The sequence below is a fragment of the Oncorhynchus mykiss genome, chromosome 30 (assembly GCF_057628025.1).
Source record: "Oncorhynchus mykiss isolate SJ-2025 chromosome 30, ASM5762802v1, whole genome shotgun sequence".
NCBI classification, from domain to species: Eukaryota; Metazoa; Chordata; class Actinopteri; order Salmoniformes; family Salmonidae; genus Oncorhynchus; species Oncorhynchus mykiss.
The window spans coordinates 27024605-27049637 of NC_143051.1; the positions used below are offsets into that span (position 1 = coordinate 27024605).

The 25033-nt window shown below is 41.6% G+C and overlaps 1 protein-coding gene across 1 annotated transcript in view; it reads left to right on the forward strand.

Moving 5' to 3' along the window:
• Positions 1 to 14031, forward strand: part of LOC110488194 (potassium channel subfamily K member 9-like) — a 40116-nt gene extending 26085 nt beyond the window's left edge. Inside the window, exon 2 of the mRNA XM_021560301.3 lies at positions 8222 to 14031. Coding sequence (XP_021415976.3) covers positions 8222 to 9156 — 935 coding nt within the window. The 3' untranslated portion in view covers positions 9157 to 14031. The remainder of the gene's footprint in view (positions 1 to 8221) is intronic.
• Positions 14032 to 25033: the final 11002 nt, after the last annotated feature.

Here is a 25033-nt window from a genome sequence, read left to right on the forward strand (position 1 = left end):
CTGTTCACCCCGCTACCATCCAGAAGGTGAGGTCAGTACAGTACAGTACAGTACAGAGACTGAAAAACAGTGTATATCTCAAGGCCATCAGACTGTTAAATAGCCATCACTAGCCGGCTACCACCCGGTTACTCAACCTTGCACCTTAGAGGCTGCTGCCCTACATACATAGACATGGAATCACTGGTCACTTTAATAATGGAACACAAGTCCCTGTAATGATGTTTACATACTGCTTTACTCATTTAATATATTCTAGTCGATGCCATCCTATTCAGCTGTTGGCAAATACTATTCTATACTACGTATTCCACATATATACAAAATATTTTATCCACATACTATCCATAATGTCTATACCTTCCATCACATACAGTATATATATACAGTACCAGTCAAAAGTTTGGGCACACCTACTCATTCCAGGGTTTTTCTTTATTTTTACTATTTTCTACATTGTAGAATAATAGTGAAGACATCAGAACTATGAAATAACACATATGGAAACATGTAGTAACCAAAACAGTTAAACAAATCAAAGTATGTTTTAGATTTTAGATTCTTCAAAGTAGCCACCCTTTCTTTGATGACAGCTTTGCACACTCTTGGCATTCTCTCAACCAGCTTCACCTGGAATGATTTTCCAACAGCCTTGAAGGAGTTCACACATTTGCTGAGCACTTGTTGGCTACTTTTCCTTCACTCTGCACTCCAACTCATCAGCACTTCATCACTCTCCTTCTTGGTCAAATAGCCCTTACACAGCCTGGAGGTGTGTTTTGGGTCATTGTCCTGTTGAAAAACAAATGATAGTCCCACAAAGTGCAAACCAGATGGAATGGCATATCGCTGCAGAATGCTGTGGTAGCCATGCTGGTTAAGGGTGCCTCAAATTCTAAATAAATCACAGACGGTGTCACCAGCAAAGCACCCCCACAAGTTTCTTCTTATTATTGGTGTCCTTTAGTAGTGGTTTCTTAGTGGTTGTTTCTTATTTTCTTAGTAGTGGTTTCTTCATGATGGTCTGATTCACGCAGTCTCCTCTGAACAGTTGATGTTGAGAATTGTCTGGTACTTGAACTCTGTGAAGCATTTATTTGGGCTGCAATTTGAGATGCAATTAACTCTAATGAACTTGTCCTCTGCAGCAGAGGTAACTCTGGGTCTTCTTTTCCTGTGGCGGTCCTCATGAGAGCCAGTTTCATCACAGCACTTGATGGTTTTTGCTACTGTGCTTGAAGAAACTTTCAAAGTTCTTGACATTTTCCGGATTGACTGACCTTCATGTCTTAAAGTAATGCACCTGAAATGCATTCCAGGTGACTGCCAAGAGTGTGCAAAGCTGTCATCAAGGCAAGGGGTGGCTACTTTGAAGAATCTCAATTATACCATTGTTGGTTACTACATTATTCCATATGTGTTATTTCATAGTTCTGATGTCTTCACTATTATTATTATATTATTATTATTTAAAAAAAAAGCTGGAATGAATAGGTGTGTCCAATCTTTTGACTGGTACTGTATATATTCTGTTGACATTGTTCATCTTAATATTTATAGATTTCTTAATTCTGTTCTTTTACATTTCGATCTGTGTGTATTGTTGTGAATTGTTTGACTGTTGGAGGTAGGAACACAAGCATTACGCTACACCTGCAATAACATCTGCTAAATATATGTATGCGGCCAATACCATTTGATCTGATTTGATTATCTTGCCTTGAAATATTTGAGCAAAGATGAGGAGATACAGGATTAGCACCATGATGTTTGCTGATATCAAAGAGGTATCACACGCTTTGACTTGACCAACATAGTGTGTATGGATTTGTATAGAAGTCTTGTAAGTGTCATGTTAAATTGCTAAATATAAAGGCTCAGGGGAGTATTCAGCAATTGTATAGTCAAGTGCATCACCCTTACACATCTATAAACACATACAAACACCCACGTACTCAGGCACCCACCCACACCCACCCACACAGACACACATAGACACACAGGGCTCTGCTCAGCAGAATAAATGTGTTGGTTCCCTTGACAACAACTGGTAATGGAGTCGTTATAGCAGGACAAACAAATTAGTCCAGCAAGTCTCCAATCAGAGTCTAGCACTAATACAAAACACAAAGTATCCAATCAGAGTCTAGCACTAATACAAAACACAAAGTATCCAATCAGAGTCTAGCACTAATACAAAACACAAAGTATCCAATCACAGAGTCCAACACAGCAACACAAAACCAAGTATCCAACATCAAACAGGCACTTTAGCAGGCCAGCTCATAGAAGACTGTATATACTCTATGAACCAAGTCATTACTACAACAATTAGAAAACCATCCCTCTGGTCTGACAATCTTGCAAAATGAGACAATATTTTACTGTATGCTATATTTACAGATGCACTCGTTTATTAGGAAAGCACTACAGCATGGTTGTACATAACTGTTATTATAGAAACAAATACCTTCAAACCATGTGCAGGGACAGAGGGAAGGAGCATACATTCGTCTCTTTGTTCCTCTAGTCAGTAGCAGGACTTGATGTTTTACTGTTAAAGCTCAGAGTCTAATACCGAGAGAAATCCAGAAAAGCTACATGTCCAACCTCTCCCCTATTATGGTTGAATCTGTTCAAGGACATTGGTAACAGCAGTTCTGGGGTCAGTGGGTTTCTTCACGTCTTAATTAAAGATGCATACTGTACGTTAGAGAAGTGCATCCTGTTAGCTTACCAATGTGTCATGGTCCTTATCCCGTTCTCTTTGTGAGACTGAGTACAGATGACATGAGGTTTGATGTCAGATACTCTGTGTGGAACTGAGTGAGGGAGACAGAGGTACTTGTTTCTGAAGGAGCAAAGTGGACACACACACACACACACACACACACACACACACACACACACACACAGTGTCTGAAGCGGTAAAGATAATTGTATCAATATCTAATACGTGCCTTTGTATTAAATAGGACAGCTTTGATGGTTCGGTTATGTAAGAGTACAGTAACAGACGCACGTATTAATCAATAACCTAGTCGACGGTGTTGAGCCAATTTCAGCACAGTCATAATGTAGTGCCACAAATCAAATATGATTTATCCATTCATTGTCATGTCTGTCTGCCAATGTAACTCAGTACCACCCTGATTACTCCCCAGGAATAATTTGAGCCATTAAAATCAATATTAATTAGGCTGTTGAATGTGCAAGAGGGAACGAAGACAGCTGCTTGCTGCTGTTAGAAGGTGTACACGATGTAATAGCTGGAAAGACCCATCCAGAGATGTTTCACTTTTTTAAAAACACTATAAATAGGCTATGAATAACATTATCTAGCTAGCTCCTGTCTTTATAGTTGCAATGAAATGTTATGAAGCAATTTTGTTAAGAACATCCTCACAATCCTCCTGGTAATGGTTGGGTTTCTGTACAGCACTTTGAGATATCAGCTGATGTACGAAGGGCTATAAATACATTTGATTTGATTTGATTTAATGCCCAAACAACTTGTGTTGGTTTTGGCTCTCCGTTTGGTCTCAGAAAATCCATTTAATCACTTAGAAGGTGTTGTCTCTCCCAACTTGATTGAAAGACAGAATACAGAGCTGATGAAGATGAGGGTGATAAAATCAATAACATCCATCTAAAGGTGATTAATTAACACTGGCAAGGGGAGCAGCACAGCAAGGGGGTGGAGTGTAAACAGGGCATCTCTAGTAACATCTAATAGCTAGCTGCTGTAACAAAGGTGCTTCTCATGGACTTTTGAAGCTGGAGATGTCAAAGTAAATGCTGCTGGAACTGAGAATCAGTGTTGTGATTGGGGCCCTAGTTGTATTTTTATGAATATCACAATTCTACTATCAGCATCAACACACCACCATACACTGTAACTGATCTACATCCTAGTTGGCAGGTGTTCAACGACACATTCAGTCATCTCTCTGTCTGTGTTGAGAGACACACAGAGCTGTGGAGGTTCACTGATGTGGTGCACAACGGAGCTAGATACATTCCTACTGACAATGTGAGATGTGCACCTTTCTGCTATCAGATGCAAGTGAGCCAACCAACTCTTTCGGTGGCTGCTTGGAGAATTTTGACATACACTTTTAAGAAAACTCGAGGAGGAATATGAGAATCAGTCTGATAGAATAACTGTGTTTCATTTGTTCAGACAGAACAGTGTACCAGGCTCTGGGTTAATAATGCAGTTTGTTAATTTTATGAATACCTTTATGAATACCTTTATGAATACCTTTATGAATACCTTTATGAATACCTTTATGAATACCGCATGTCTCCTGTATCACTGAGAGGACTGGGGTAGGAACCTGAAGAAATAAAGATATGAATGAGGGCACAGTCGTAGCTGCCGTTACACCATTTTTTCAGCGTAACATTGTTGGCTATCTTCATAGTGCTAAACGTTTCACCTCGTGGAACAACATACTTAATCATTTGTATATATCCCACAAGGAATTCCGTTGCAGAAGGGCTGGGTTCATGGAGCTTTAGTGCAGGAGTAGGCTTAATCTTGGTCCTGGAAACCGGACCTTCGTTTTTTCGATGTGTACATTAATTGTAAATGATCATGTTTGGTTTCTCATGTTGGGGGAAGACAGTTCAAAGTTTTGTATCTGGTGAGATACAGTGCCTTCAGAAAGTATTCATACCCCTTGATGTATTCCACATTTTATTGTGTTACAGCCTGGATTCAAAATGGATTAGGACTTTTTTTCTCACCCATCTACACACAATACCCCAAAATGACAAAGTGAAAACATGTTTTTAGAAATGTTTGAAAATGTATTGAAAATGAAATACAGAAATGTCTTATTTACATACATATTCACAACCCTGAGTCAGAACATGTTAGAATCACCATCTGCAGCGATAGGAACTGTGAGCCTTTCTGGGTAAGTCTCTAAGAACTTTGTACAATATTTGCACGTTATTCTCTTTAAAATTGTTTTTAAAATGGTTGTTGATCATTGCTAGACAGACATTTTCAAGTCTTGCCATGGATTTTCAAGACGATTTAAGTTAAAACTGTAACTTGGCCACTCCGGAACATTCAATGTCGTCTTGTTAAGCAACTCCAGTGTACATTTGACCTTGTGTTTTAGGTTATTTTCCTGCTATAAGGTGAATTTGTCTCCCAGTGTCTGTTGGAAATCAGACTGAGTCAGGTTTTCCTTTTTGTCCTAAAAACCTCCCTAGTTCTTGATGATGACAAGTATACCCATAACATGATGCAGCCACTACCAGGCTTAAAAATATGAAGAGTGGTACTCAGTGATGTGTTGTGTTGGATTTGCCCCAAACATAAAACGTTGTATTCAGGACATAAAGGGAATTTCTTTGCCACATTTGTTTCAGTTTTACTATGGTGCCTAATTGCAAACCAGAGGCATGTTTTGGAATATTTTCATTCTGTACAGGCTTCCTTCTATTTCCTTTGTCATTTAGGTTAGTATTGTGGAGTAACTAAAATGTTGTTGATCCATCCTCAGTTTTTTCCTATCACAGCCATTAAACTCTGTAACTGTTTTAAAGTCACCATTGGCCTCATGGTGAAATCCCAGAGCGATTTCCTTTCTCTCCAGGAAACCGAGTTAGGAAGGACACCTTTATCCTTGTGGTGACTGGGTGTATTGATACACCATCCAAAGTGTAATTAATAACTTCACCTTGCTCAAAGGAATATTCAATCTCCACATGTTTTTTTTTAATGATCTATCAATAGGTGCCCTTCTTTGCAAAACATCGAAAAACCTCCCTGGTCTTTGTGGTTGAATATTTATTGACGCAAGACATTTCAGCTTTTCATTTTTTTAAATGTATTTGTAAACATTTCTAAAAACTTCATTTCACTTTGACAGTATTGTGTGTGGATCAGTGACACAAAATCTCAATTGAATCCATTTTAAATTCAGGCTGTAACACAACAACATGTGGAAAAGTCGAGGGGTGTGAATACTTTCTGAAGGCTCTGTATATTAGCGTAGATCTTCAAAACAGTTTTCCCTTCCATTTGCTTGCTAAATACGTCTAAATATAATGCAACACTGTGAACCGTGTGCCCTAATCTGCTACCTACTCAATCTAGTCCAGAGAAGCTGCAGGAGTAAAGCATATTGGGTCACGGGAGCACACTTTATATGCACATAAAATCCCATTCCCTGCTTGCTACAAATCAGATAGATCTTGTCCTGAGCCTATAAATATAATCATTCCTCACGTGCTTGAGTGGGTGGATGCCCATCAGGGAATGTATGAAATCAATAGTCAAGAAACACAAAGGCCAATAGACTAGTTCAGGTTACAACGGGTCTGTGAAAAATAGTAGGAGAGTAATGTATCTTGGTCAAAACAGTTGTTTCCATGGAAAAGAATGGTGGGTGTTATTTGGCAACAGCTTCGGTTGTTGTGAGTTAGACCTACATACTATGTCTGTTAGGGATACAGCAGAAATGGATTACGGACATGGAACATGTATTCTCAGCATTGCCTTTCATATTCATATTCAAAACCACTCATGTACTGTACTGTATAGTAAAGCATGTATAGCCTACCCTACATCTGTGTTAGATCTAATCATATTCCATATCTGGACCATCAACAACACTATTATTATCGTTTTAGTTATGAGCACAGGTTGGGGTTATGTGTGTGTGTGTGTGTGTGTGTGTGTGTGTGTGTGTGTGTGTGTGTGTGTGTGTGTGTGTGTGTGTGTGTGTGTGTGTGTGTGTGTGTGTGTGTGTGTGTGTGTGCGTGCGTGCGTGCGTGCGTGCGTGTGTGTGTGTGTCTTTGAGTCAGCAACTGCAGGCCTAAAGATAAAGTTGAATTATCCTAAAAGCCTTATTGGCTCCTGTACGACTCCTTCCTCATCCAATAACTCCTACATTTCCCACACTTCCCTGTAGCTCACAGGACTGGGAGAGGAAAGTTCCCACTAATTGGACAACCTTATAATCATTGGGCCGTACTCAGATGAATGACTGGACCCATTTCTGTGCTGCCCTCTTATTCAATACCGACCATGTCTGTGGGGCTCAGCTCTTATTCAATACCGGCCCTGTCTGTGGGGCTCAGCTCTTATTCAATACCGGCCCTGTCTGTGGGTCTCAGCTCTTATTCAATACCGGCCCTGTCTGTGGGGCTCAGCTCTTATTCAATACCGACCCTGTCTGTGGGGCTCAGCTCTTATTCAATATCGGCCCTGTCTGTGGGGCTCAGCTCTTATTCAATTCCGGCCCTGTCTGTGGGGCTCAGCTCTTATTCAATACCGACCCTGTCTGTGGGGCTCAGCTCTTATTCAATACCGGCCCTGTCTGTGGGGCTCAGCTCTTATTCAATACCGACCGTGTCTGTGGGGCTCAGCTCTTATTCAATACCGGCCCTGTCTGTGGGGCTCAGCTCTTATTCAATACCGACCCTGTCTGTGGGGCTCAGCTCTTATTCAATACCGACCCTGTCTGTGGGGCTCAGCTCTTATTCAATACCGACCATGTCTGTGGGGCTCAGCTCTTATTCAATACCGACCCTGTCTGTGGGGCTCAGCTCTTATTCAATACCGGCCCTGTCTGTGGGGCTCAGCTCTTATTCAATACCGACCCTGTCTGTGGGGCTCAGCTCTTATTCAATACCGGCCCTGTCTGTGGGGCTCAGCTCTTATTCAATATCGACCCTGTCTGTGGGGCTCAGCTCTTATTCAATACCGGCCCTGTCTGTGGGGCTCAGCTCTTATTCAATATCGACCCTGTCTGTGGGGCTCAGCTCTTATTCAAAAGCCATCTTGGCAAAGGGACATCAAGATGCTTTGGAGATTTTTTGCTGGGTATTATCTGTAAACAAATCTAAAAGCCAACTGGGACAGTTGAGTTGATGATAAGTGGCTTGGGTGGGGCTGAGTTCTATTTTTAATTCAATCAATTGAGGAAATGAATGAGCTATTTGACTTGCTGATTGAACTGAATTGAAAAGTGAATTGAGCCCAACCCTGGCAGTTATCCAGCCATCGCTGTAACATACTGGTCCCGGTTTCTGGTTTGTTGTCTCTCTTTCAGGTTATTGCCATACTACTGTACCATAGATGTTAGGTCCTGATCACTGTCTGTGTCTTCTCTCCCCTGCAGGGTATGACCATGCTGCTCTACCATGCTGCTGTACCATTACATCCTGGTAACTGTGGTCTGTTGTCTCCCTGCAGGTTATGGCCATGCAGCTCCCGGCACAGACGCGGGGAAGGCCTTCTGCATGTTCTATGCCGTCCTGGGGATACCCCTGACCCTGGTCATGTTCCAGAGCCTGGGCGAGAGGATGAACACCTTCGTCAAGTCCCTCCTGAAGCGCATCAAGAAGTGCTGTGGCATGCGCATCACCGACGTTTCCATGGAGAACATGGTGACGGTGGGGTTCTTCTCCTGCATCGGGACGCTGTGCATCGGGGCGGCCGCCTTCTCCCACTACGAGGACTGGAGCTTCTTCCAGAGCTACTACTACTGCTTCATCACACTGACTACCATCGGTTTCGGGGACTTTGTGGCCCTGCAGAAGAACCGGGCCCTGCAGCGGAGGCCCCTGTACGTGGCCTTCAGCTTTATGTACATCCTGGTGGGCCTGACTGTCATAGGAGCCTTCCTCAACCTGGTGGTGCTGAGGTTCCTGACCATGAACAGTGAAGACGAGAGGCGGGACGCAGAGGAGAGGGCCTCGCTGGCGGGGAACAGAAACAGCATGATCATCCACATTCAGGAGGAGACGCTGGGGAGAGGAGGAGGTGCAGGGAGGAGGCGCAGGGAGACGCAGGGCCAGTTCTGCGCCGAGGTCAACGATGTGCCATCTGTCTGCTCCTGCATGAACTACCACTCACATGAGTTTGGTAGCTGTGGGGGAGAGATGGGAGTAGGGGGAGTGATGGGGGGTGGAGGAGGAGGGATAGAATGTGCCTTTTCCCACCAGAACTCCTTTAGTTCCCAGTTGAACCCCCACCAGTACTTTCACTCGGTGTCGTACCGCATCGAGGAGATCTCTCCCAGCACCCTAAAGAACAGCTTCTTCCCCTCGCCCATTAGCTCAGTCTCCCCAGGCCTCCACAGCTTCACAGACAATCGTCGACTAATGAAGAGAAGGAAATCCATCTGAGCCTAGTGCATCATAGTGTTTTGAACTATGTGTTGCATTTCAATGTTTTTTCCTAAATGATAAAACGTTGAAATAGAACAGATCATCAGACTGGGTTGGCTCATCTACACAGACAACTCCTAGCTTTCCTTTTTTATATACAAGTACAATGCATCTCCAATGTTGCTCCTAACCAAATCTTATTTTAGAACTTCTTTTTTTTTCTCTCTTTTGGTTGGTATAAAGATATAATATATTGAAGCGATTCATAGGGATTGATAGAAGAGGAAGGAGCTTCGGAAAGAAATGGAAAACATTTTGGACATGAATTGTGTGTTTTTTTCTTGTGAGGGATTCAACGCATGAAGCATGGATACTTATTTTCCCAGGAAATTGGCCCATCTGAGAAATACAAATCAGAACCATCAGATGTTATCACAACTTTCCTCATTGCCAGCTCATTCAAATAGTATAGGATCTTGGTAACAATGTACCAAATGATGCACACTTAGCATTGTAATGGAGATATGCTATTTTTTTAAAGTGAGTATGCCTGTTTCACCTTAACTTAAAATGATTGCAGTTAAGTGCTTTTGAAATGACTTAAAAAGCATCAGGTATTATTTTCTATAAGCAATTCTATCTAGGAAAACAAGTAAAATGATTGATTTACAGAACATCATGCCAAAATATTGTTGCCAATCTTAGCATGTGCATTAGAAGTCATCAAATGAGTGTTTTTAATTTTTGTTTCTTTTTTTAAAATAGCAGATTTTGTATTATCATGGTTTGTGTCTGTAGATGTTTTCTTTCTGGATTTCAGATTGTGTAAAATATGAGGATGGGAAAAGGAGTAACAAGGGTTTTAAGGCTTTCCAGTTTGAAAAAGTTGCTATGTGCATGTACTTTGTGAAACTGGTATGCATATAGATGTATGGGGAAAAATAATAATAACCTTGCAATTTGATTGAATTTTGATAGCAAATAATCATAATAATGATTTAAAAAATATACTTAATTGATTTAGCCACTTAAAAGTAATGATGTATAGTGTAGGCTAAACAGCTTTTTGTCTTTCCATTTTTTTCCATTCTGAAAAATTGTACAATAACCTTTGGTCTCAGGTTTTGAATGGATAGCCTCTTTAGGTTCTGGTCCCCGAATCAAATCACAAAAGATATCCCGGAAATCCGAATGCACCTGCCAAACAAAACAATACATATCAATTTATTTTTTAAATAGTACACATTTTCCAGGAAAAGGATATTGAGATGCATCATCTTACTAAGCGAAGCTTCCTGTACTATAGACCAGCGTGGGTTCAGAGCGCGCGCACACACATACAGCTCTTCGCTGTATCGAGCCATAGAGGAGCAGGCCAGATTACTGTACCACTGCTGTTATATAACAATGTTAATGTTGATGACAGGTGTAATCCAAGAGTCCAAACTTCAATTGTGTCACTAAGTATATATACACGCCTTCAGCCTACGAACACAATGACAGGCATTTGAGATGTATACAATGATGTTATCCTTGGGTTTAAATCAAAACATTGAAATTCAATGACAGTCAAATGGCAATCAATGGGTGAAAAATGACGAGATGAAGGAGCAATGCAATACTGGCATTGGTTCGTTAAGCACAAAATGTGCCAATTAAGTCGGCAACAGGGCAAAGGGATGAATACCATGGATACCATTAGGTAGATTTCCATTGACACAGGTTAATTAAACAAAATAAATGTTGTAAAAAAAAACGTTGCAATGTGTAATGAAAACGGTAGATATTGGAGACATTTTTCTAAAGATCAACAAAAAATGTATTCGTTTTACAGGATATTTATTTTGTCTAACTTTCTTTGTTGCGGCAAATAATGATGGAAAACACGTTTTTTTAATAAACGATGATTGCCGAATAATTTTGAAGGTACGCGGGGAAAGTGTTGTCATCACGTAGGTTGACTATAAAGGTCAACTTCACAATTCTAAATGCATACTGCTTGCAACATCTATTTTATAAAAATCTATAAAAAGAATGTTTCTTTGCAAGACAAGGATTGTTCTGACTTTCAAGAATGCCTGAATTGCTTCACCTTGCTTTTATGGTTGGCTGGCAAGTTTCGCCATCCAATTATTTCAGATCTACAGGAGTGCACAGACCTAGGCGACGTGTTGGCACATGAGAATTATTATGGAAAATATTAGTCAATTATTGCATTCTAGTATCCATGCTGACCTTTGCAGGCTACCTGAGACATGAAAGAGATAGGTGAGAGGGCATACAGGCTGTTGCCAATTTATTCATGTGGAAATTGCCTAAATGGGTAATGGAAACAATTCAACCAATACATTTTTATTCAAGACTAACGTAAACTCACCCCATTCCATACAAATGTGCGCAACCGCAACATACAAATGAGGCTACAAAGAAAACTAATGGGACTGTAGTGACTGTGTTGATGTCAAAATCGGGGGTGTGAACTAGGTTTCTATTCAAGCGTTGATTGACATGGTAATGGCTCTATAGTATTGGAGAAAAGTTGAAAATAACTGACCCTCTGTTACATCTTGACGTGTCATGTCGTAACGTACAGCACGCATAAAGCAACTATTTCTGTCTTACAATCTCTCTCCACCAGGTGTAGCACTTCTCTCATCCCTTAAAAACAAGAAATGGACAGTGACGGGGGTAAGGGGGGATACCTAGTAATTTTTTTCGTCATCATTGCATGCGATTATCATTCTCTAAGCCGCTGTTAACTTCTAAGATCACTTTAGCACCGCCCTAAAAACCCGATTCAAATTCGACACAAACCTTCAAATAGGTATGTAATGACACATTATATAAACTCTTTATAGTGTTTAATTTACATTTTAGAGGCGATAAGGTGATAAGTTGGACAGATCGAGTGAAAAAAAGCAATTTTCCCACCCAACATCTCTCCTTCTCACTATCACGCATTAGTTTCGCTTCCCCACCCGCCATTTTTAAAAAGACCCGACGGGGCTCATTGCCTTCTAGAATTATGCAGAAACGGGCAGCGTTTAGGTCATGTAATTGATTCTGTTGGAAATGGGAGAAATTGTGCTTTACAATGGTATTGACATTACAGTTGAAAGGAAGTATGGAAGTATTACGTTTTTAGGGAGCTAAAATAAGGGCAATTGTACGGTCCAAGGCGATGTACGAGTTTACGTGAGTTTACGTTAGGTTTTTGCAAAAATGTTTTGGGGTTTAGCTGTGACATCATTACGTCCAGCTGTTTTTAGCGACACAAGATAGTTAAATGGAAACGCACCCTAGCAGACAAAACAATACATATCAATTGCATCTAATTTCTATGTCGACAAAAAAATCCCTGGACAAGTTAATGGAAACATACCTAGTGTCTGTCTTAAATGAAAATAACAAAACATGAACATCCAAGGTTCTAGAATGTTCAGATGACCCTAGAAATGCATATGTAAATATACCGACTACTTTATATCTACTGTACAGTACATATATTGTAAGTATTCATCCTTTGGAATAAAACGGCCTTTCCACAGCTCAGATGCGTTAGCATTTTTACAAATTTTAGCATATGTGCCTTTAAAAAACTATATTTCAATGTTTCTATACCTGTAGGCACATTTTATGTCTGTGAAATAAATCAAACACTTGTCCTTATAAAATATGTATCCATCTCTAAGGATTCATGTACACTTCATACAAATGCAAACCAAAGCAGAAATGGACTTATTTTCGACAAACCACATAGACGTAAGCCAGCTGATTTACAACTTAAAAAGTACTTATTTAGGCAGAACTGCCACAGGTTCTACGCTTGTCGTATTATTGAGGTGAATGATTGGGTATAGGTGGAGAAATCACTCTTACATTTAGCTAAACTACTACATGTGTAATTTATTGGCGTAGATGGTGGACATGCACATGGATATTAAGGGTTGAGAGTCAATGTTAAAGTCATTTTGATTGATTATGAGTCAATATTGGCAATATCCAATACATCTCTATTTATTCACTTTAATTTTAAAGTGCATACCAGCATTTTAATGACTGATCATACCATAGTGAGGTGATGCCAACATGATAATGCTTTACAATGATTTACAAGAGAGTAAAACAATAATTGTTACTGGGGTTTGCTTGCCAGGAAATGTACCATATTACCATGCATGGATTAAATGCTGAGTGAGTCAACAGTTAACATATGTTTGTTAACACATATATAAAACACGTTGTACGAAAGACATTGATATTGACTTGTGGTATTTATATTAGTTGTTGCATTATCCCTGCTCTTTCAAAATGATACATTTGGCTTTTTACCTCCACGCTGTGCAGCCAGAAACAAAAAGTACTCTGGATTCAGATGGTTATTGGCCGATCTTTCTGCATTCTGCATGTCCTCCTAATGCCTGAGGCTTAATGTGGCAGATATCGCCATGTGCCGGCCAGCGTTCTATCTGCCCAGAAGTCCAAAGTGCCAAGTTCTCCTATTACAGGGACAAAGAGACACATATTGCACAACTATATGTGTCGTGATGAACTCAAGAAGGCTGTTGGGTTACTTGTATAATTCCATGTTACTGTTTATTAATTTTACTAATTTCATGAGTTTAAAAAAATAATCCTTTGCAATAGAATATTTTTTTTTTAGCTCTAATGAACAAATGCCATGTACCATGTTAATTTTAACATTACAAAAATGCTAAATGCATACCATCTCCACATGACACGTTTTATCAATTTGGTTAAACAAATGACCAAATTGACCCAATGGACATTTTTGTTTCACAGTTTTGGAAAACTCCTGATGTCAATACATGCAGCGGTATGGGCTTTCTCTTTTCAATAAATGGAAAGAGCAACTTGTTGAGTAAACAACCATTTATGTTTATGTTTTCATTTTTGTGTGTGCATGATTTGGTGTGGTGACTTCCTGGTCAGGTGACCTGGGTGAAGCCATGACACCACTTAAATAAAAACTATGAGCCTCCTTCTCACACGGCCCAAACCCAGACTTCTGACTTCTGACTCTGGTCTTACACTACTGTAAATCTACTACAACACTACTACTGTAACACTACTGTAAATGTCAGCTACACTGACTATAACACCTCAAACTCTTTCTTCTGACTGTGGTCTGTGTTTGGTCTCACATTGATGTAACCCCACTATAACACGACCGTAACACTACTGTATTGGTCACACTAATGTAACCCCACTACAACACGACTGTAACACTACTGTATTGGTCACATTAATGTAACCCCACTACAACACGACTGTAACACTACTGTATTGGTCACATTGATGTAACCCCACTATAACACGACTGTAACACTACTGTATTGGTCACATTAATGTAACCCCACTACAACACGACTGTAACACTACTGTATTGGTCACACTAATGTAACCCCACTATAACACGACTGTAACACTACTGTATTGGTCACACTAATGTAACCCCACTATAACACGACTGTAACACTACTGTATTGGTCACATTGATGTAACCCCACTATAACACGACTGTAACACTACTGTATTGGTCACACTAATGTAACCCCACTATAACACGACTGTAACACTACTATATTGGTCACATTAATGTAACACCACTATAACACGACTGTAACACTACTGTATTGGTCACACTAATGTAACCCCACTATAACACGACTGTAACACTACTGTATTGGTCACATTAATGTAACCCCACTACAACACGACTGTAACACTGCTGTATTGGTCACACTAATGTAACCAAACTACAACACGACCGTAACACTACTATATTGGTCACACTAATGTAACCCCACTATAACACGACTGTAACACTACTGTATTGGTCACATTAATGTAACCAAACTACAACACGACTGTAACACTACTGTATTGGTCACACTAATGTAACCCCACTATAACACGACTGTAACACTACTGTATTGGTCACATTGATGTAACCCCACTATAACACGACTGTAACACTACTGTATTGGTCACATTGATGTAACACCACTATAACACGACTGTAACACTACTGTATTGGTCACACTAATGTAACACCACTATAACACGACCATAACACTACTGTATTGGTCACATTAATGTAACACCACTACAACACGACCGTAACACTACTGTATTGGTCACACTAATGTAACACCACTATAACACGACCATAACACTACTGTATTGGTCACATTAATGTAACACCACTATAACACGACTGTAACACTACTGTATTGGTCACATTAATGTAACCCCACTACAACACGACTGTAACACTACTGTATTGGTCACATTAATGTAACCCCACTACAACACGACTGTAACACTGCTGTATTGGTCACACTAATGTAACCCCACTATAACACGACCGTAACACTACTGTATTGGTCACACTAATGTAACCCCACTATAACACGACTGTAACATTACTGTATTGGTCACACTAATGTAACCCCCTATAACACGACTGTAACACTACTGTATTGGTCACACTAATGTAACCCCACTATAACACGACTGTAACACTACTGTATTGGTCACACTAATGTAACCCCACTATAACACGACTGTAACACTACTGTATTGGTCACATTGATGTAACACCACTATAACACGACTGTAACACTACTGTATTGGTCACATTAATGTAACACCACTATAACACGACTGTAACACTACTGTATTGGTCACATTAATGTAACCCCACTACAACACGACTGTAACACTGCTGTATTGGTCACACTAATGTAACCCCACTATAACACGACCGTAACACTACTATATTGGTCACACTAATGTAACCCCACTATAACACGACTGTAACACTACTGTATTGGTCACACTAATGTAACCAAACTACAACACGACTGTAACACTGCTGTATTGGTCACATTGATGTAACCCCACTATAACACGACTGTAACACTACTGTATTGGTCACATTGATGTAACACCACTATAACACGACTGTAACACTACTGTATTGGTCACATTAATGTAACCCCACTACAACACGACTGTAACACTGCTGTATTGGTCACACTAATGTAACCCCACTATAACACGACCGTAACACTACTATATTGGTCACACTAATGTAACCCCACTACAACACGACTGTAACACTACTGTATTGGTCACATTAATGTAACCCCACTACAACACGACTGTAACACTACTGTATTGGTCACACTAATGTAACCAAACTACAACACGACTGTAACACTACTGTATTGGTCACACTAATGTAACCCCACTACAACACGACTGTAACACTACTGTATTGGTCACACTAATGTAACCCCCTATAACACGACTGTAACACTACTATATTGGTCACACTAATGTAACCCCACTACAACACGACTGTAACACTACTGTATTGGTCACACTAATGTAACCCCACTATAACACGACTGTAACACTACTGTATTGGTCACATTGATGTAACACCACTATAACACGACTGTAACACTACTGTATTGGTCACATTGATGTAACCCCACTATAACACGACTGTAACACTACTGTATTGGTCACATTGATGTAACACCAATATAACACGACTGTAACACTGCTGTATTGGTCACACTAATGTAACCCCACTATAACACGACTGTAACACTACTGTATTGGTCACACTAATGTAACCCCACTATAACACGACCGTAACACTACTGTATTGGTCACATTAATGTAACACCACTATAACACGACTGTAACACTACTGTATTGGTCACATTGATGTAACCCCACTACAACACGACTGTAACACTACTGTATTGGTCACATTAATGTAACCCCACTACAACACGACTGTAACACTGCTGTATTGGTCACACTAATGTAACCCCACTATAACACGACCGTAACACTACTATATTGGTCACACTAATGTAACCCCACTATAACACGACTGTAACACTACTGTATTGGTCACACTAATGTAACCAAACTACAACACGACCGTAACACTACTATATTGGTCACACTAATGTAACCCCACTATAACACGACCGTAACACTACTATATTGGTCACACTAATGTAACCCCACTATAACACGACTGTAACACTACTGTATTGGTCACATTGATGTAACACCACTATAACACGACTGTAACACTACTGTATTGGTCACACTAATGTAACCCCACTACAACACGACTGTAACACTGCTGTATTGGTCACATTAATGTAACCCCACTATAACACGACTGTAACACTGCTGTATTGGTCACACTAATGTAACCCCACTATAACACGACCGTAACACTACTGTATTGGTCACATTAATGTAACCCCACTACAACACGACTGTAACACTGCTGTATTGGTCACATTGATGTAACCCCACTATAACACGACTGTAACACTACTGTATTGGTCACACTAATGTAACCCCACTACAACACGACTGTAACACTACTGTATTGGTCACATTGATGTAACACCACTATAACACGACTGTAACACTGCTGTATTGGTCACACTAATGTAACCCCACTACAACACGACTGTAACACTACTGTATTGGTCACATTGATGTAACACCACTATAACACGACTGTAACACTGCTGTATTGGTCACACTAATGTAACCCCACTATAACACGACTGTAACACTGCTGTATTGGTCAGCTCCCAACACAGTCGCCACATCCCACTGACAAACAGTAGCCCAGTACAGTATTCACTATTCACCCCATGACAGACTACATTGTATGAAGACTACGCCGCTAAGATAAAACAAGAACCAGTATATAAACGCATACATTTCCAAATTCATTCCTTACCAAGATATTCACTATTGCAGTTAAAAGATTGAGTTCAAAACCTTACCTGTTGGGGAAATTAAGTTTTACTCCAAGAAGAAGTTATGAATTCATGACTATAGTGCATTTATTAAGAATCACCCTCCAGAAGGGAAATGACTGGCATCTAATTTGACGCTCAAACCCAAACTGAAGCTCATATTTGCTCAAGGCTTCCAGATACACAATGGGGCTTAAAAAGTCATTTTAGTGTTGGCTTAAGGACATGTGAAGAGAGAGAACATATCTAGCCCGGAGAGAGTGACCACCGACGTCTAAACTGATCAAAACACAAGACACTTCAAGACAAATCAGATCTAATTCTACATTCCGATTCAGAATGATCTAGAGGCAACCGTCCCAGAGAGGATAAAAATGTGAGCGAGTGTCACGGATCCCCCTGGTACTGCTGCTCATCCCATTCACCAGCTCTGGTGGTCTACGTCACCGGCCTTCCAGGTGTCACTGAACTGGATTCATTACCACCAACCCTGGACTGTCTCGTCTCATTACGCACACCTGGTTCCTATTCCCCTTGATTAGTCTGTGTGTGTATGTGCCCTCTGTTCCCCATTGTCCTTGTAGATTATTGTTACCATGTCCGTTGGTCTTGTGAGTCCCAGTGCTGTTGTATCGGCTTCCATGCTACGTGTTATTGTGAGCTTGTTTTACGGGTCTCGTCCTGTGTATTATTTAGAGGTTTACACTTCGCACTTTTCGTTGGAGAAAATAAAACCCCCTATTACGTATTCCTGCGCCTGTCTCCATTCATTATACAATAACCGACCCCTAAATGGAGACAGCAGGAAAGACAGAGCTGTGGACCATCGTAGAGACAGTCCAGCATCACGAGGACTGTATCTCCCGACTCGGCAGCGCCATGGACAGCGTGCTGGCAACCATCCAGAATTTGGAGAGAAATGTGCAGTCCCTCCAGTCTCCAGCACCGGTTCCGGTATCAGCCCCCACACCACTACATGCCTCTGTCCAATCTGAGCCGGTCCGCGGAATACCCCTGTCCCTCCCGGAGCGCTTTGACGGCGTGCCAGCGAGATGCAAGGGATTCCTTCTGAAATGCGACCTGTACCTCGCTCGCTACGCCGAGGCTGTCTCCGGGAGAGACAGGGTTGCCACCGTCATCTAGGCACTGACCGGACGGGCCCTGGACTGGGGTGCCGAGGTCTGGGAAATGGGCGGATCAGAGGTCGAGTCCTACGAGCGCTTCACCCTCCTCTTCTGCTCTGTGTTTGATCATCCTGTGGAGTGCCGAGAGGGGGGTGAGCACGTACTCCGACTACGCCAGGGATCTAGGACCGCCTTGGAGTTCGCCCTGGAGTTCTGGACCATCGCGGCCTCCACCGGAGGGAACGAGTCGGTTCTGGTCACCGTGATCCACAGCGGACTGCGGGAGGAGGTACAGATGGAGTTAGCCTGCCGTGATGACAACCTGTCACTCGACCAGCACATCAGCATGGTGATTCATTTGGACAACCTCCTGTGGTCCAGATGAAGACCTGCACGGAATCTGGAGCCCGTGGCTACACCTTCTCTGTGCCAGAGCCGATGGAGGTGGGCTCTGCACGTTTGCCCGAGGCAGAGCGTAGGAGAAGTAGGAATCTGGGCCTCTGCTCCTATTGTGGAGAAAGGGGTCATTTCTCGCCGACCTGCCCTCTATCCACAAATAGGCGACGGTGACAAGCCAGGGAATTATCCTGCTCCAACCCAGGTAAGATGCAAGATCTAAATGTGAGCGAGTGTCACGGATCCCCCTGGTACTGCTGCCTACTTCGTTCCCCAGCTTCGGAGGTAAACGTCACCGGCCTTCTAGGTGTCACTGAACTGGATTCATTACCACCAACCCCGGACTGTCTTGTCTCATTACGCACACCTGGTTCCCATTCCCCCTGATTTGTATGTGTATATCTGTGCCTTCTGTTCCCTATTGTCCTTGTCGGCTATTGTTACCATATCCGTTGGTCTTGTGAGTACCAATGCTGTTGTATTGGCTTCCATGCTAGGTGCTATTGTACACTTGTTTTAGGGGTTTTATAAAAATATAAAACCCCCTATTACGTATTCCTGCGCCTGTCTCCAATCCTTATACAACGTAACAGTGAGGCTCTTACTCACTGACTTAGTTAAGTCTCTATCCCTCTTTCTGTGATCATAAAGACTAACTGGAATAAACCTGTGTGTGCTTGCAATTAAAGCACCAGACAAGACACATGTCGAATGTACTTTAATTCACTCCGAACCCTACAGAGATGGAGTGCTGTGCTGAAATACCACAGGAGGCCGATACATGTCTAATACAATGTATGGGTGTAGAGGAGATTGAGAAAAGTACTGAGAAAGTCACCTTATTACAAATAAAGAAATCAGCAACGAAGTTCCACAAGCTTGGTGTGAAATGCAAAAGAACCACAGTGATCCACTGAGAAGCCATATTGACTAAGTGAAGGTATGTGTGTAATAATAGAGACAGGCAGATATAGGCTGTACATTTCACTAAAAGTCTATATCTGGAAATAGCTGTCAATGCCTGGGGAAGATGCGTATGGATGTCTACTGTACTGTGTGTGTGTGGTTCAAACCCAGGTCTCCTGCACACTAGAAGGGCACATTAGCCCGCTAAGCCAAAGTCTGGGTATAGACATGCAGGAGGGGGGTGCCGGAAAGAGGACGCTGACAGACAGAAAAATGACACGCCTCATGAAGAGGCTTGTGTGTTCTGCCACTGGATGCTCCCCTGCCCTTTTTCAGTAGGTGGGATCTCTGCAGAGCCGAGCGTGGTGATCACTGCAGTCCTATTTATCCAACCCCTGTTCTTATTGTGTCTTCCTCCTCATCCCACACCATGCTAATTACACTGCCAGAGCCACAGACGTCAGGGATGGAGGAGGACAATAAGAACAGCCTGGAAGGAAGGGCGTTGGAGTGTCATTGCGTCGTGGCCCTCTGTTCAAAGCCTAGAGGGGTGGTGGCGTTGGTGTTGGTGCTCTCCGTTCAACATTAAGCCTGTAATTTCACCACAGCTCAAATAATCAGGGAGGAGGGTTTTTATATATCAGCAAGCAGATGCTGATGGTGCAACATAAATTATTGTTATTTTATGCAGGATTGTTTGGAAAGTTAGTGAATACATGAACGACTACCTGGGAAGATGGAAGATGTGTGTGGCACATGAATGACTAACTGGGAAGATGGAAGATGTGTGTGGCACATGAATGACTAACTGGGAAGATGGAAGATGTGTGTGGCACATGAATGACTAACTGGGAAGATGGAAGATGTGTGTGGCACATGAATGACTAACTGGGAAGATGGAAGATGTGTGTGGCACATGAATGAGAAGGTTTGGGAACAAAACTGCCTGAAAGAAAACCAGCTGGCTGAAAACCACCATGATGTGAGAATTCATGAAAACCAAAATCCAGTGGAAATCAGTTGATGGAAGGGCCAACAAATCATCATTAAATGATCATAAAAGCATAGCCTGCCCTATGCCCTACTGTAATCGATCGCACACAACTAACATGTGATTTCACATCACAGACCAAATGGTCTCGTTGGCCTACATAAATCCATGACTCCTGCATTTAACATGTGACTCACAAAGACCTACACAAATAAACCGTAGGCCTATAATTCATAGATTGTGAGACTAGAACCTAATGCCCTGATATCACAGTAATAATCCCAACAGGCACCTATAGCCTACACAGACAAAAACAGTGGTCGATCACCTTTTCTTAATCGAGATCACTTTATGAGTCAAAATGCAAACTGAGTGAATTCTCTGCCTAGTGGTCAGAGCGTTTGACTAGGAACTGAAAGGTTGCAAGATTGAATCCCAGAGCTGACAAGGTTCAAATCTGTCGCTCTGCCCCTGAACAAGGCGGTTAACCCACTGTTACTAGGCTGTCATTGAAAGTAAGAATTTAACTGACTTGCCTAGTTAAGTAAAGGTAAAAATACGTTTAAAAAAATGTGCCTACAATGTATTGTGTGATATCAATTAAATGATCCGAAGCGTATACGTATTGGGCCTAACTATAGTGAATGGGTGGAGAAGCACATGGCAAAGTTATATATAAGGCTCAAGATAGGCTACATGATAACACTGGTAATAGGCCAGGTTGTTGTTCCCTATTACCTGCAAGGCACGTCGAAGCATGAATTGAAATAACTTTCACTGGGTTGGTCGAAGTGGAGAAGCGTGTTTCATGATTTCTAAATGTTGAAGAAAAACATTGTTGTAGTGCAGATCATTGTCTTCGAACGTATTGAAACTCCCTTTAAAAGGTCCTGGATTAGATCAATGCAATCAGTAATTAATATAGAGGGGGACTGGAGGCCCTTCGTTGTGAAATCACTGATATCAAAAATCTTGGCAAATACTCCCAACACCCTCTTCCATTCACGGTCTCTTGAAAAAAAATGTAACAGTGAGCTTTGTTTGGCCATTTGGCTTGTTTTAGCTAGCCAAGTTGACTAGTGAGCCTTAGCTAGCTACAGTAGATAACGGTGAGTAGCCTACACAGTGTAACCTAGCCTACACAGTGTAACCTAGCCTACACAGTGTAACCTAGCCTACACAGTGTAACCTAGCCTACACAGTGTAACCTAGTCTACACAGTGTAACCTTGCCTACACAGCGATAGCTACGGTTTACTACACATGGTATCAGTGCGAAGTGACACGTACCAGAACCCCCTTACTACTTTAAAATTGCTAAGCAATTTGTTTACAGTATATTGTTTTTTTCCTGGTAAATAATCGAGCGTAATTCAAATTCATTACGTAGGCTTAAATGAAATAGATTTAATGTACAGCACTAGATGTTATGTACGATGTCCTTGTGTCCTGAAAGGCATCTGCCAAATAAAATGCATTATTATTATTAATATTACTATTGATTGTACAACACCTGCTCTTTCCAGGACATGGAGTCTATGTACAGTGTACTTTTCCCTCTGTGTAGTTTATTACATGTTAAACAAGGAAAATACCTACCAAAAGGAGAACATGTATGTGGTTTATTTCTGTGCATAAAATAAGTAGCGTATCTGGATGTGATTTCCAGTAGATATATCTGTCAACACGGTCATACACATGATGTATAATCCTGTAATATGAGTCTGGCCCGCGATGGCAAAATGATATTCTAATGTGTCCCTCCATGGAAAATAATTGCCCAGGCATGACATAGACTGACCAGGTGAATCCAGGTGAAAGCTATGATCCCTTATTGATGTCACTTGTTAAATCCACTTCAATCAGTGTAGATGAAGGGGAGGAGTCAGGTGAAAGATGGATTTTTAAGCCTTGTGACAATTGAGACATGGATTGTGAATGAGTGCCATTCAGAGTATGAATGGGCAAGACAAAATATTTAGGTGCCTTTGAACGGGATATGGTAGTAGGTGCCAGCGCACCTGTTTGTGTCAAGAACTGCAACACTGCTGGGTTTTTCATGCTCAACAGTTTCCTGTGTGTATCAAGAATGGTCCACCAACCGAAGCACATCCAGCCAACTTGACACAACTGTGGGATGGTGTCCTTCACGTTTGGTACATTTCCCCTTTGTTGTCCGTCCCACTATGCATTCAATCTGATGGTGTATGCATGTTCAGGCCAGTGCTTGACTTGGACTAAAATAGATGTCAGTACTCATTGTGGGTGCCGGTACTGTTGATATTCAGGTGCAGGAACTCCTCAATACTTTTGAGCTGATATTCTAAAGGAAGTGCAAGAACTCAAGCAGAAGAAAATATTTAGTGCTGGTACTCAGTTCCGGTGAGCTCCTGCTCAATTCAAGTACTGTGCTTAGGTAAAAAGACAAATAATGCACAGTCTGATAAAGTGGGCCTGGCTCCCCAGTGGGAGGGCCTGCGCCCACCGGTGCCTAAGCCCCAGCAAAAATCTACACCACCTTGTTGACAATGAATAAAAGTAGCAGTTGGGTAAACTGGAGGTAAATAGTGTACAAACTTGCTGCTGTTTGAGACTGATGTAGAGATACAGGAACTCCTGCAGGCAGCACACTAGAGTCTCACGTCTAATCTAACCTGTTCAAATAGATTTACACGAGTGGAATGTGAGTAGGGAACTGCATGGCATATGCAATAGGCTACCGATCACACCAAGATCACAGTCACTTTTGCTATTCGAGCCTATATTACTCCCATGCATAGTGGCACATACAATATACCATACCCTGCTGCCAGCTAGCAAACGAGTCATTCTCTATCAGTCTATGTAGAAATGAAGTAAGGGCTCGATTCAATCGGTAGCACTGAAGTTCCGTGTTACAGCGTGATTGAAATGTAAAGGCAACGTTCCCGCATTAGCAGACACTGCATTCTTGGTAAACTCTGCATATGTCGCTCAATCGGAAAATTACCATTACATTTCAAGCGCGCTATAACGCTGAACTTCAGCGATATAGATTGAATCAAGCCCTAAGCTATTTTGATATTTCGACAGACAAGATCAGGTACACATCCCTAGCTTCCTCAGGAGTCCTCCAAATTCCTTATCTCTAGAATTACTACTTGACTTCTATCCAGTGACGCTGTGAGATGACCACACACTAAAACATCCACAGTTGATAGAGTTCAGTGTCCTGTGGCGGCATCTAGTGGTCACAATACAAAACCACCAGTCCCCATTCATTATGATTCACTCCTAAATTATATTTTAACAAAATACCATTGTTCTCATGACGTTTTCTAGTCAATAGGCTACAGTCATTAATAAAGAATGAAAACAGTACCCGATAACTACCCTGCATATGGCACCGTTGCACACTACCCTGGTCTGCTATATGTGGAGTCATGGTTTTCGAGGATGAAACCAGTACCAGTCCCCAGGCTGTCTGGCAAGCTGCTGTCCAGTACCATCACCCTGACCCTGTATGAAAACACTACCATTTGGAGTCATGGTTTTCTCCAGGTGTAACTGAGCTGGATTTGGGATCATTACAGATGGCCCTGCTGCCTGCTGACCCTAATCCTCCTAATGACCTCACAGCCAGTCAGCAGGCAACTAAAACCT